The sequence below is a fragment of the Triturus cristatus genome, chromosome 2_2, assembly GCF_964204655.1.
Source record: "Triturus cristatus chromosome 2_2, aTriCri1.1, whole genome shotgun sequence".
NCBI lineage: Eukaryota > Metazoa > Chordata > Amphibia > Caudata > Salamandridae > Triturus > Triturus cristatus.
Window position 1 is genome coordinate 813,403,505 of NC_140582.1, and position 13,750 is coordinate 813,417,254.

The window sequence follows — 13,750 nt, forward strand, 5'->3', positions numbered from 1 at the left end:
GGGGAGGCACGACCGTCTCTACGGAACCTTCCCTGCAGGACATTATGGGCGCCATTGATGGCATCAGGGAAACCATCGCGACGCAATACGAGGCCCTGGCCCGTAAGATCGACACTGTCGCGATTGATGTCACCCTAATCCGGGCCGACCTCTCCAAAACTAACGAGAGGGTCCAGGCTCTCGATACACGGACCTCCACCCTCGGTGCGGAGGTGTCAGATCTGCGGGCCGCGCTTGGAGACATTAGGGTGGTCAGCGATCATATGGCCCGGCGGCTTGAGGACTTCGAGGGACGGGCCCGACGCAACAACATCCGCGTCATAGGTGTACCGGAGTCCTCCGATAGCCGCCCGGTTGACCTCGTGGTCGAGGAACTTATCCTGCAACAGTTGTCCCCGGCTGGCCTAAGTAAGTTCTTTGCCGTGGAGCGGGCCCATCGAGTTCCGGGCGGTCGGCCACGGCCGGGGGCCCCCCCGAGGCCTATCGTGGCCAAACTGTTCCACTACAGGGACCGCGACGCTATTCTGCAGGCCTCACGGACCCACGGCCCGGTTCGTCACGAGAACTCGACCATCAATTTTTATCCGGACTTCACGCAACTGGTCCAGAAACAGCGGATGGGATTCCAAGGGGTGAAGCGTCGTCTCCGCGAGCTGGGCCTAAAGTATTCGATGCTCTACCCTGCAAAACTCCGAGTGGAACATGGGGATCGGACAGCCTTTTTTGACGCTCCTGTGGCCGCAAGTGACTGGCTTGACTCGCTGCCGGACGGAGGTGGCCGTCCCGGACCCTCTGCGGGCACCGCAGGTGACGGGTCCCCTTTAGAATGACTTTTGGTCCTTGATTTTGCCGTTTTGCACTGTACAGTTGGGTCTTACTTCTTTTGTATATTGTGTTTCACCAGGACCTGTGAGGGGGGCGGGCGGGGACGGGTCCCTTTCCTCCTCTGGGGTCTTTTCGTAGAATGGGGTTAGTGGGGCGACAGGCACACTGCAAGTTGGGGGGGTTTTTTGGCCCGCAGGGGTGCAGGGTGGGGGGAGTTGGATTTGGGGTGGGGTTGGGGGGGAGGAGGGGTTGTTTTGCTGTGTGTTTTTTGTTTACAGGGCGAGGTATTGATTTTTGTCCACATCTGGAAACTGTGCTGCAGGCTGGGGGACCCTTGATCTATTGGAGGGGATGGGGGGGGACGGGTTGAGGCTTATGTCATGGAACGTCAATGGGTTGGGGGACCGTATCAAGCGGGGTGTAGTACTGCAATATTTGCGTCGTTTGACTCCTGATGTGGTGTTTCTCCAGGAGACGCATCTGGTTGGCAATGTTTGTCATGCAATGAACAGGGGGGGGATACCGCCTCGTGGCCCATTCTGGTTTCACAACTGGTTCCAGGGGGGTGGGCATTCTCCTGCGAACCTCACTTCCGGTGGAGATCACTAAGATAGTCTCGGATGACAGAGGGCGCTATGTGTGTTTGATTGGGAGGTGGGAGGGGCAGCCCCTTACCCTGGTTTCAGTCTACGTCCCCCCGGGCCTCCAGAACTCCACCTTCACTGACTTGGGTCGAATGCTGCTTGACCTTCCGGACAGCCTCCTGCTCATGGGCGGGGACTTTAATTCTGTGGTTTCGGGTGAACTGGATCGTCACCCACCAAGGACCCTCCCCGCTGCCCAGGCATGGCTGGGTGGGATGTTGGAGACCTTCGGCCTGGTGGATAGTTGGAGATTAATGCATCCGACCCAATGTCAGTTCACCTTTCACTCGGGGGCGCATGGGAGTCTCTCTAGGTTAGACTACTTCCTTATGCCCGCGGCGCAGACTGGTCGGATCCGAGAGGTCAGGCACCTGGCGCGGGGTATCTCCGACCATTCTCCGCTGTGGCTTCTTTTTGACACCGGGTCGCGGTCTGCAGGGAGGATCGCTCCCATTAACCCATGGTACCTGCGAGACCCTACGACTCGTGACAGCCTGGTTAAGGCTATGGACCAATACTTCCTTGATAACGAGGGGTCTGTGTCGTCTGCAATGTCCCTGTGGGAAGCCTTTAAAACCGTGATCCGCGGACACGCCCTCTCCCAGATAGTGGTGGCTAAGAAGGTCAAGAGTGAGGCAGTGGTGAGGCTGGAGACTGACATCTCGGGGCTGGAGTCGGCCTTGGAGGCGAATGTCACTCCGGACGGGCTCCATGCCCTCAGCCTGAAACAGTTTGAATATAGGTCCCTGGTCACTGACGCGGCCAAAACTATGTATAGGGAGCAGCAGGGTCGACTGTACGACGCCGGGGACAAGGCGGGAAAGTTGATTGCGTGGCTGGACAAGAAGGAGAGAGTGAATCGTGTGGTCCCGGAGTTGCGTGCTGCGGATGGTGTGTGTGTGACTGAGCCGGATGAGATTGTGGAATGTTTCGCCGACCACCTCCGGACTGTGTACTCCCCAGTTACTGACAGGGATGAGGACGACTCTCGCCTTCTACTGAGGGATATTGCCTTGCCCGGCCTGTCCGTTGAAGACCGTGAGCGGCTGGACGCCCCCTTGTCGGCGGATGAAATAGCGACCGCGATCCGCTCCCTTCGCTCGGGCAAGGCTATGGGTCCCAACGGTCTGCCCATTGAGCTATATAAATTGCGCCCTGATAAGCTTGCGCCCTTCCTCAGTCGCATGTTCCGTGAGTCTCTTACGGCGGGTTCCCTTCCGGCCGACCAGCGTTTGGCCACGATAGTCGTGATCCCCAAGGAGGGCAAGCCGCGAGACCGCTGTACTTCTTACCGGCCTATTTCACTGCTGAATGCAGAGCCTAAGATCCTGGCGAAAGTCCTTGCCAATCGTTTGTTGAGCGTCGTGTGCGATCTTATTCATCCGGACCAATGCGGCTTCATCCCGCATCGCAACACCGCTCTTAACTTGCGGCGTCTTCACGGCGCCCTTGCCAGGGCGGAGCTCCTCTCCGAACCGGCCGTGCTGGTTTCTTTGGATGCCACGATGGCTTTTGACACCATCGAGTGGCCATTCCTCTGGGCTGTCTTGGCTAAATTTGGTTTTGGGGAAGGATTTATTGGCTGGGTGAAGCTTCTTTACATGGGACCCATGGCTCAGGTGGTGGTGAATGGGCGGGTCTCTCGGCCCTTCGCCCTCGGCAGGGGCACGAGGCAGGGATGCCCGTTGTCCCCTTTGCTCTTTGCTCTCGCCCTGGAGCCACTCGCTGCTTGGCTCCGCTGGGAGCCCTCGCTTAGAGGGATCCGGTGGGCCCCGGGCTTCGAAGATCGGGTCTCGCTGTATGCGGACGATATTCTCCTGTATCTCACCTCACCGCGGCAGTCGCTCAACGTCCTCTTTGACGTTCTGACTTCCTTTGGGAACAATTCGGGTCTCACGATCAATTGGTCTAAATCCTGCGTCTATCCGATCTCCGGTGGTCCTCCTCTCCTGCCGCCTCGGCTTCCGATCCAAGTATCTCTGAGCGGCTTTAAGTACCTGGGGATATACGTTTCGCTGGACCCGGTGGCTCGCTATGAGCAGAATCTCCTGCGTCCACTTCGGCGATTGCGAGAGGACACGGCCCGGTGGTGCAGGCTGCCCCTGTCCCCGCTGGGTCGGGCCGCGCTGTTCAAAATGATGTCCCTTCCCAGGTTCCTCTATGCACTCCAGAACTCCTTCGACGTCATCCCAGTGGCCTACTTTCGGGAGGTGGAGAGCCTGCAGAGGAGACTGGTGTGGGACGGACGGGCGCGTATTGCTCTTGCTAAGCTTACTCTCCCCTGGTACGACGGGGGCATCGCGCTTCCCGACATTCGCAGGTATTATTGGGCCTCGCAGCTTTCGGCCATTAACCATGCCACGTATGCGCCTGACTTGAATCCGGCGTATGAGATGGACAAGTTCCTGCTTCCCGGCGGGAACTATAACAGGGCACTTTACTCCCGCTCGGCTGGCCGGACCCTTACGGGTCCTACTAAGATTGCGGTGCGGACCTGGAGGGCTGCCACTGCGGCCACGGGCTGGAGTGAGCGACTAACATGTGCTACTCCTTTGTTCGCCTCCGATCGCCTGGGCAGCCTCTGGACTACGAAGGGGTTTGACCAGTGGGACACGATTGGTATCAGCAAAGTGGGAGACCTGTGGCATAGGGGCGCGGAAAAGACTTTTGCGGCGCTTCAGGCCGAATACGAGCTTACGGACAGGGAGTTCTTCCGCTATGCCCAGGTTCGACACGCCCTGCTCTCGGTCTTTGGGGAGGGGACCAAGATCCCGGTTTCCTCGCCCCTCGAGGACCGCATACTTGACGGACATGTCCCTGACAGTACTATTTCTTTAATTTATAAGAAACTGATCAATCATCGGGCTGACCTCTTTGTGCGCCTTCGGGAGGCTTGGACGGGGGATGGGGTGGAATTGGACGACGAGGACTGGCAGTCTGCACTGTCGTCCCCCAAGGAGGTCGCCATTCCAGCCCGTCTCCGGTTGGTACAGCTTAAGATTCTTCACCGGGTGTATGTGACGGGTCCTCGCTTGGTCTCGATGGGATTTTCCGACGACGGGCTCTGTAAGCGGGGTTGTGGGCTCAGCGCCACCTTTCTCCATATCCTGTGGGAGTGCCGCGAGGTGGCGGACTACTGGCGCCGGGTCCATACGGTTATGGGACAGGTCACTGGGGTTGTGCTGCTTCCGGAGGTGCGTCGCTGTGTCCTGAATGTGTGGGAGCCCAATGATTACAGCGCGGCTCAGACTCGGTGGGCGGCCCTGGGGAACATGATTGCTAAGAGAGATATAGCGCAGCTTTGGGGCGCCCAGCGGCCGCCCACCGTGTCAGTATGGAAGGAGAATATGGACTGGTGTATGTTCAGGGAGAAGACTGTTTATGTGGCCCGTGGTAAGCCGGGGGCATGGGGTAGAATCTGGGGGCAATGGAATGCATATCGCGGGGGTATCTGTACGCCCCCCCTGGTGGACACCGATATCGCCATGTCCCCCTGACCCTTGACGGTTCCTGGCACCTTTTGGAATAACTCCATATGGACGTTCATCTCCCTTGACCCCCCCCCCCCATCCCCAGCCTCCCGGTACTCCTTCCTTTTGCCGGCTGCTTACTGGTCTGAACTGGAGTTCCCCGGAGGAAGCCTGACCCGCACTGCTTGCCCTTATGCCTTGCTTTTTGTTTTTCTTTTAGTTTTTGTGTCTGTTGGACTTAAGTCTCCTGTTCCTTTAGAACTATCCGGAGCCACTACGGGGCTGAGCCCCGGGAATTGACTGCAGCCTTGATAAATGTATATTTCATTCTGTACCTAGCGGCTGGCCCTGGTGGTTGTAGGCCCGTGCTTGTAATCGAATTATTGTTCAATAAAAAATTTAAAAAAAAAAAAAAAAAAAAAAAACACTAGTCATTCCAAACATGATTAGACTATCATGGGTACATCACTATGGGTGAGAGATGGGGGGTGGGGGGGGGGGTTGACGGGGGAAAGAGTACAGCTAATTCAGAACGATCCTTCTCAAAACTCTGAGAAGAAGCCATTATTCTGTGCAGGATTGTGCCAAACATACATTTGTTTGCAATTTAGCTAAGAAGATTGGGTCCATTATGGAGACTAGTGACAAGATTTAGACTTTATATGGCTGGATTAGTAACAGAGTATTTGAGAAAAAAATCTAATTGGATAAAAAGGCACAAGAAAAAAGGCAAAAACAGTAAAAAACAGATAAGGCTGACACCCACAGAGCGGACCAGCAGAAGAGCAGGTTCTTCCACTGGACCACCAGGGATGAGGTGCAGACAAGAGCCTGCGGGTGGAGCAGGGCCTCGAACACCTACCTGGGTCACCAGAAGGCACTATGGGAAGTGTCTTAACGACGGAGCTGCACGAGGGGGAGAGCAGTTACCCTGACCAGGAGGTCAGAGGTCTTGCACTCCTTGGCGCGCGGCTGCTCCCATTAAGTAGGGGTCGAGAGGAGGGTGAGCAGCTGGGAGCAGGAACACACTGGGGGAGGGACCGCGAGGGTAGCAGCGGCGGCGAACTTTTTTTGTTAACAACTTCTAGAACGCGCAAATACCCATGGGTGTCTCTGCGCTATGGACTGTAAGGATTAGCGGTGGACTGGCCACTTATTGCTCAAAGAGTCAAGTTTTTACTTGTTTCCTGAATGATAGCAAGGTGGGACTGGTCTTAATTTGTAGGGGGAGAGAATTCCATGGTTTAGCTGTGGCCACTATGAATCTTCTATCACTCCAGTTGGCTTTCATGGTTCTGGGGACGATCAGAAGGTTGGCATCTGCTGAGCGCAGGGCTCTGCTGGGTGGGTATGCCAGAAAAGCTTTTTTTTTTTAGGTATTCAGGTCCTATATATTGTGAACTGCCTTGTAGGCAATACATAGCACTTTAAATGTTGTTCTACTTTTTATGAACAGCCAGTGGAGCTGGCGAACCAAATTGGAAATTGACAAACTTTGGAGTACCTGAGAGTATCCTGGCTGCTGCATTCTGTATCAGTTGTAGCCTGCTCAGAACTTTTTCTCAGGCATTGCTTAGAAGGCCATTGCAGTAGTCGACCTTTGACATAACCAGGGCACTGATGAGCGTTATTCCAGTACTAATTGGGAGAAAAGGTAGCAATTTCTTTATCATCCTTGAGACATAAAAGGATGTGGAGACCACTGCTTTGACATGATGTTAAGATAAACTCTCATCAAATATAATACCCAAGTTTCTGGCCTTCTTAACCAGGGTGGGGAGTGATCTCCGACCTGGTGGCCAGCTGAGTTGTGACCATTCTGGGGCAAGGTTACCAAAGACCATAACTTTGGTCTTATCTGAGTTTAATTGAAGGTAGTTACTTGCCATCCATGAGCTAATGGCCAACATGCCATCATGAAAGCTAGCCGCCACTGCCTCTCCATCTTTGTGCACCGCAAGCACCAGTTGTGTGTCATCAGCATAATACGTGAGACCCATCCCAAAGGATTTGATTACTCGTGCTAAGTCCGTCACATATATATTGAACAAAGTTGGACTTAGCGACAATCCTTGCGGAACTCCATATGGGAGAGAAAAAAACTGATGAGTCAAAATCACCCGTAATGACTGACTGGGTCAGATTAGAGAAGAAAGAGACAGAAGAGGCAAAAAGGCAAGCAAAAGGCAAAAAAACAGAGGCAAACCGAGAAAAAGGCAACAAAGGAGGGAAAAAGGCACAAGAAACAAGGCAAAAACAGAAGAAAGAAAAGGCTGACACCCACAAAGCAGACCAGCAGAAGAGCAGGCTCTTCCACTGGACCACCAGGGATGAAGCGCAGGCAGGAGCCTTTGGGTGGAGGAGGGCCTCGAACACCTACCTGGGTCACCAGAAGGTGCTGGGGGCGAGGGTGGTATGGCATGTTTAATAGTGAGGTTCCGTGCATAGAACACTGGAAGGTTCTCTGCGTGGGGAGAATTCTTGGGTGGGCGGTTACTGCCAGGCAGTTGAGGTGACCGGACTTATAAACTGTGTACTTCCCAATTGGAGACTGTCTCCATTTCAAAAGATGCGAGTTGTAATAAACATAAATGGAACTGAAGTACTCCCCAATATTAGGGAGAATGTGGGCATCCAAATCAAGCAGTTGGGAAGAATCAGAATATCTTCTGTGAAGAGTAAATATTATGTGAACATGATTAATTAATTATAACATTTCACACTTTTTCTAAAAGGAAATATGGGTTACATTTAAACTTTGATTGGACTTTCCTTTATACTTATAGCACTTTTTTGCTGTCATTTATTCCATTATGGGGTATTATTCAGAATGTGATAGGAGTCTGACATCTTAAGTTAATTGTGGATATAGTTGCTGTGCCTGTACTTACATTACTTTATACTGTATTACAGCATTTGTGTAGCACTCAAGTATGCGACCTTTGCTTTGAAACTATGTGGGAATTGTTTTAATTTCGTGCATAATGACCACCAGGTACGCTTACCATGTTATGGGATGCAGCACTTGGCGATGTGATAATGAGGAAATGAGAGCGATTTATTTTTTTGTGGTATGCTAGCAGCTCAGAATGTCTCTTATTGTGCTGGTTAGGTGATTTTTTATATGTTCTAACTTTCTAAAGTTGGCTGTGACAGAAGCTCATTCACTATGAGATCTTAAGAATTCAGGATGGTAAAAGGTGTAGAGAAAGAGTGAGAGTGAATCAGATCTGTCTGGAAAGACTGTTCGAGTCATCTTTTGCATGACTGTCATTAAGAGATTTGCCAAGAGCCACTGATTTATAATAACCTTTTATAAAGCCAGTGCTGACAGTATTAGGGACAGGAGTGTGGAATGTGCTAGGCCTGAGGCGACTAGCAATGTGTAGCAGATCTCGACAGTCATCACAGGTCTGTTTAGTTAGTACTAAGTGAAGTGGGCTGTTATGGCCAGTATCTGGGTCCTTCAGTTGTGAGCATGTTTTTACAGATCTTTTCATACATTATATGCCTGTCTCGTTGACGATGAGGGATGAAGAAAGTAATTGGTGTACGATATAAAATGGTCATATCAGACTGACTCGTAGGACTGTCACAAAGACTAAACTCCATCTTGAGATGATCTCACACTAATCTCAGCTCTTACCCTATCAGAGTGTTGCCATCATTTAGGGTTGGAAGAAAAATACAAAAAGCCAATGGTCTGAAGTGAGATAACCCAGAGTTCACTATAACTATATGTCAAGGTACTAGATATAATAAGTCTAGTGATGACAGCAACAGTTAAAAATTTATGTAGGTGAGAACCAAAAGTCAACACTGTTCAGCACATAACTATTTACTTATGCAACAAACCGAGTAGACATTCATCATCCAAGCACTTGGAAAATCATGTCACCATGTAGGTGAAGTTACGGAAAGAGGACTTAATGAACACAGAGTACTTGGCAAGAAGAAGCAAAGGTGTATGTATACTGAAAAACAAAGCAAAGGAGGCCCATTAATAGCATCTTTTCACAGGTCCTGGGAGCACACAGTGCACTTTGCTAGGGGCTTACCAGTAAATCAAACATACCACTCATGGAAAACCAATCATAACACAACGTACCGTAGGAGAACTTGCACTATAGCACTGGATAGCAGGGACAAAGTGCGCAGAGACACTAACCCAGCAAACGAAGTCCAGTACCCACTCAAAAACAGGAGTCTAGCAAGTAAAAAGACAGGGAAAACATGCCAAAAGATGCCAGGTCTAGCAGGGACTAAATGGAGCCGAATAGGTGCTAAGAAATGAAGTACAGGATATAAAATACTCATAGGAACATGCGCCCCACCAGCTCTCCTCCTGCTCGAAGTTTATCAGTCTCTCCATCTCCTCGAGCTGCAAAGGCTTCACTTCGTCTAGAAGGGAATGGTCCAGATCGGGCTCCGGGGGCGTCGGCACCACTTGCAGCCTCCTGTTCAATAGTAGCTCTTCTTCTGCATAAGATCCGGGGCTGCCGAACACACCGCCGGAGCCCAGCAGCGCCCGCGACACAGGACCCGAACCCAGAAGTGCAGCTGCTGCTACTACAGCAGCTGGGTGAGAGAGACGTGGACCAGGGGCACCGGCAGCCGGCGGCGGGGAGAGCAGTGGACCGGCAGAGCTGCGGCTCCGGAGCTGCTCGTTCTGCTTCTCCAGCTTTTTTACCAGTTCCTGCAGCTTCCGCACCTCCGCGTCCGCACTCAGGTTGGAGTCGATGTCCTCCATGACTAGGGTAGTGATGCGGCCCCTGCCGCCTTCTCGCTGGGTTTCCGCGCCCTCTCTTTCTTCTGTTAGTGTCTTTCTCCCTAGTAGCCAGCTGTCCCTGCCGCTCCCAGGGCAGTCGATCCCCGAGGGTAAATCCCAGCCTCTTCTTTCAATTGAGTATTCCAGGCTCTCTACCGCCAGCGTTGTTACTACTGCTCCAAGAGCTACTCCTCTCTCTCCGGATATTACACGTCCTCACGCCAGAGCTGTCAGTTCCTCTGAATTGCCCCTACGCCAAGTTGCGACTCCCTCCCTCCCAGACTGTCACTGGGCACTGCCCAGCCAGCGCCCCTCGCCCATGCCTCCGCTTGCCACCGGCCCCAGTGCAGCGGGCGGACCCCGCATAACTTCCAACACCAAACCGGCCTGCCAGCGTCGGCCTACGGTGGCCCGGAGGGACCGGGCCACGCCCACTCGGCGATCTGCTGGAGATAGGGTGACGCCATCTTACTAGAGGCGACAGTTACAAGTGGCAAAGCCTGGAGAACAGAATGAGCAGCAGTAGCAACGGATGCAAACTCTTTGCAAACGAGAAAGAACGCGGGTTGTATGCGTCGCAAACACAGCTTTTAAACCTTGAAGTAAAGAGCGGTCGGTTACAAAGGGCCATAAACATGAACAAGGGACTGAAACTGCCGGTACCCTTCTCTACGGGGTAAATGTGGCGGCCATGGTAGAACGATGTATTTTCCGAGGCGTGTCAGAGTGATATTATTTCAAAACCGGGTTATTCAATCGCGAAAAATATATATTTATATGAACGTAAAACGCCACTGTCAATGCCTTCCCAAGACACAAGAGACGAAGAGCGGACCCAGGTTTTGTGCCAATTTAAAGTGCTTTATTCAGTTGCCCAGCCAGTCCGTCATATATATATATATATTTATTCACGTATTACGCTTGTTATCACTTAGCTGTAGCTGTTGCCATAGATCATTTCCTTTCGCATTAAATGTTGCATCTTTCCTAAAGCATGATTGACGCATTGACTAACGAAATATGCTGGAACCAACCCTGCGAAGTCCACTGTTTCAATTCCATCTCTTACAATGACGGGGGCAGCAGTCCGTGCAGCTGTCGGAATTCGGGGACGCGGAATCAGTGCTTACCTAACGTCGCCCAGGGCTCATATTTTTCTTCTGCTGCTCTCCCAAGCCTAGAAGTGTTAATCAAGTATTTTTAAATAAATACTGTATGGTACTATTGTCAGGTCATACAGCGTATATAAACAGCTCACATTGTTGTGTTGTATTTGACTGTAACAGGGCACAAGTCCTAAACAAGCATTTACAATGCAATAGGTCTCGCAATGACATTGTTTTGAGCTATTGGCATTGAAAATGTTATTGACCCTCCCCCCCCCCCCCCCCCCCCCCCTTCGTGAAGCAGCCAGCAGTGGGAGTGTTGTGTTGTGGTTTAAAGATGTCACAACCAGGGGAGATGGTGCCTACGCCGCGCTTTTACGCACCCGATCCGGATCCAACGTTTTTTTTTCTTCACCTGCTGTATTTTCAAGCTATGTTCAGTTCCCAGGGACAGGGCCATTGTAGGGTTCAAACTCCCCGTAATGACACTGCCAGGGGTGCGTGGGGCGTGTGTTGTGTGCAGGAGCACACTCAAACTTTCTCCTCCACATGGATAAAAGTACAGTCACCCAAACTCTCCTCATCCAGACTCTACCCTTCATAAGGATAACAGGTGTGTGGTATCTGCTTCCAGCTTGCTGCTCAGCCAGTGGATGTGTGTAGAATGTTAGTATGATTGGATGATGTCATAGAGTGTTGTATGCAGGCGGGCAACTAGAGCCAAATTTCGGGGGGGGGGCTGAAAAAGATTTCGGGGGTGGCTAAGTCTTTCAGCCATAGGCAGAGTGGCTGTAAGAAGGGGTGAAAACACAACAAAAGCCTCATTAACGAGTAAATGGTCTTTTAAATACCCGTGAAGTACTCTGGTGCGGCTGCAATTAGACGGATGCCAGCCCGCGAGGCTGACTCAGCCGGGCTGTCACACACGACGGGGGGGGGCTGAAGCCCGGTGAGCCCAATGGGTGTTGCACGCCTGGTTGTATGCGTAGGCGAATGTCAGTTGAGTGTAGGGCTGAGCAGCAAGGAGGCTGCTCCTGTTGGGGTTCAGTTCTTCGTTCATTCTACCTTACTTCTTACTTCTTAGTCCATTACTTCATTACCTCGTTTCTACCTGTACCTTGCCTAATAAACTACTTGAAGATACCATCTGAATCCGGTCATCACTTCCGTTACAACACTGGCGACGATCTGACGAACCTACATGTGTTCCTAAAGGACTACTGAAATTTAAAGCAACTCCAAGGTACGAGCATCTTGTAACTACTATTGAACTTTAAAACCTTCTGGCATCCTGCTAACTTTGAAGCTTTCTGGCACCCTACGAACCCCAACAGTGACCTCCCACCGGTTGCCCTCAACACCTACGTGCCAGTCTTTGCTTCAATTCTGCTTGGTATCTGCTTAATGTAACCTGCCTGAGAGTATTCCTCTTATTTACGCTCATGGCACCTGTCACTACTGCCTTTACTGCTGCCTTGGAACACTATTCTGCCACCTTGTGAGTGCCCTGTTGAAACAAGCGTTTCTGTCTACCTGCTCCTTCTGCTTACAACCTGAATTTAACGGGACTATGAGAACAAGAACCGGGGTATGAGGACGAGATCCGGTTGCAGAGCAGATGACACTGAGTCCAGATCAGGGGAGGAAATTTGAACGTGTGACCCTTAACCTGAGGACAAGAGTTTGTTTTCTACTGTCTCCTTGACTGATCTACTCTGCTGTGTGCCCTCAGTAACCTGCTCTGCTTTGGATCGTGAAAGTAAGGAGATTTACGGATATCTTATCAGCAGTGCTTTGAATGAGACAAACTCAGGTGAGACATTTTTATTTGGATTTTTGGTCTACTCGAAGACCTGATTCACTCATCTGTTACCAACCGTCATTTTCAAATTCAAAATTAGTCATGGCACGAGCTCCCCTGCTCTACCTGTATCCTGATGACGCGCGGTTGCCTCGAGACTTCCTCATGACGTTGCTGAGATATTGGACACTGCTGAAAAAACGTCTTTCTGCACTGGCGTGCAGTGAAACACCCGGCGCTACGTCTAGATGCGTGCCGCCATTTTGGGTTTGTCCTTTCCTTTACTGTATTTACTTTGCCAACCACGTATTAATATGGACAACGTTCGCAGCGTTCCTCACTCTTACATTCCGCAATACTTCATTGTTGACGCGCTGCATTTCTACTATCCCAGCAACGCAACGATCTTCTCATCTATTTTGCATCGTAACTTGTAACATTCAGCAGTGGCGCGCATTCCTTTCCTGGATCATATTCCTGAGTTAGTGGAGTCATCCTGTAAGTACCTTCAGCGCGTGTTCTGCTTGGGTTTTTAGATCGGGTGGAACCTGCTCTACAGAGCCCTTCTAACCCAAATGCAGAACGTTACCCCCTCCCTAGGGCCTTTTTACACCTAAATAACCACATATATGCGTACCACCTAAGGACAGGGAATTCCTATTATAATTATATATGGAGGCCTCACAGCCTCGCAATCTCAGACCCAAAATCTCCTACCCATTCGGCAGCGACACCCACAGTCTCGCGGCCCTTGTTAGACCCAGAACCTCCTACCCATTCGGCAGCGACACTCAAAGTCTCGCGGCCTGTGTTAGACCCAGAACCTCCTACCCATTCGGCAGCGACACTCAAAGTCTCGCGGTCCTTGTTAGACCCAGAACCTCCTACCCATTCGGCAGCGACACTCAAAGTCTCGCGGCCTGTGTTAGACCCAGAACCTCCTACCCATTCGGCAGCGACACTCAAAGTCTCGCGGCCTTTGTTAGACCCAGAACCTCCTACCCATTCGGCAGCGACACCCAAAGTCTCGCGGCCTTTGTTAGACCCAGAACCTCCTACCCATTCGGTAGCGACACTCAAAGTCTCGCGGCCTGTGTTAGACCCAGAACCTCCTACCCATTCGGCAGCGACACTCA

At 51.5% G+C, this 13,750-nt stretch overlaps 1 protein-coding gene across 1 annotated transcript in view; it reads right to left on the reverse strand.

Annotated features, from left to right (window-relative positions):
• SLAIN2 (SLAIN family member 2) overlaps positions 1–10,144 on the reverse strand; it is a 318,048-nt gene extending 307,904 nt beyond the window's left edge. The window contains exon 1 of the mRNA XM_085642139.1: positions 9,274–10,144. Within this exon, the coding sequence (XP_085498265.1) occupies positions 9,274–9,689 (416 nt within the window). The 5' untranslated portion in view covers positions 9,690–10,144. The remainder of the gene's footprint in view (positions 1–9,273) is intronic.
• Between the last annotated feature and the right edge of the window lie 3,606 nt (positions 10,145–13,750).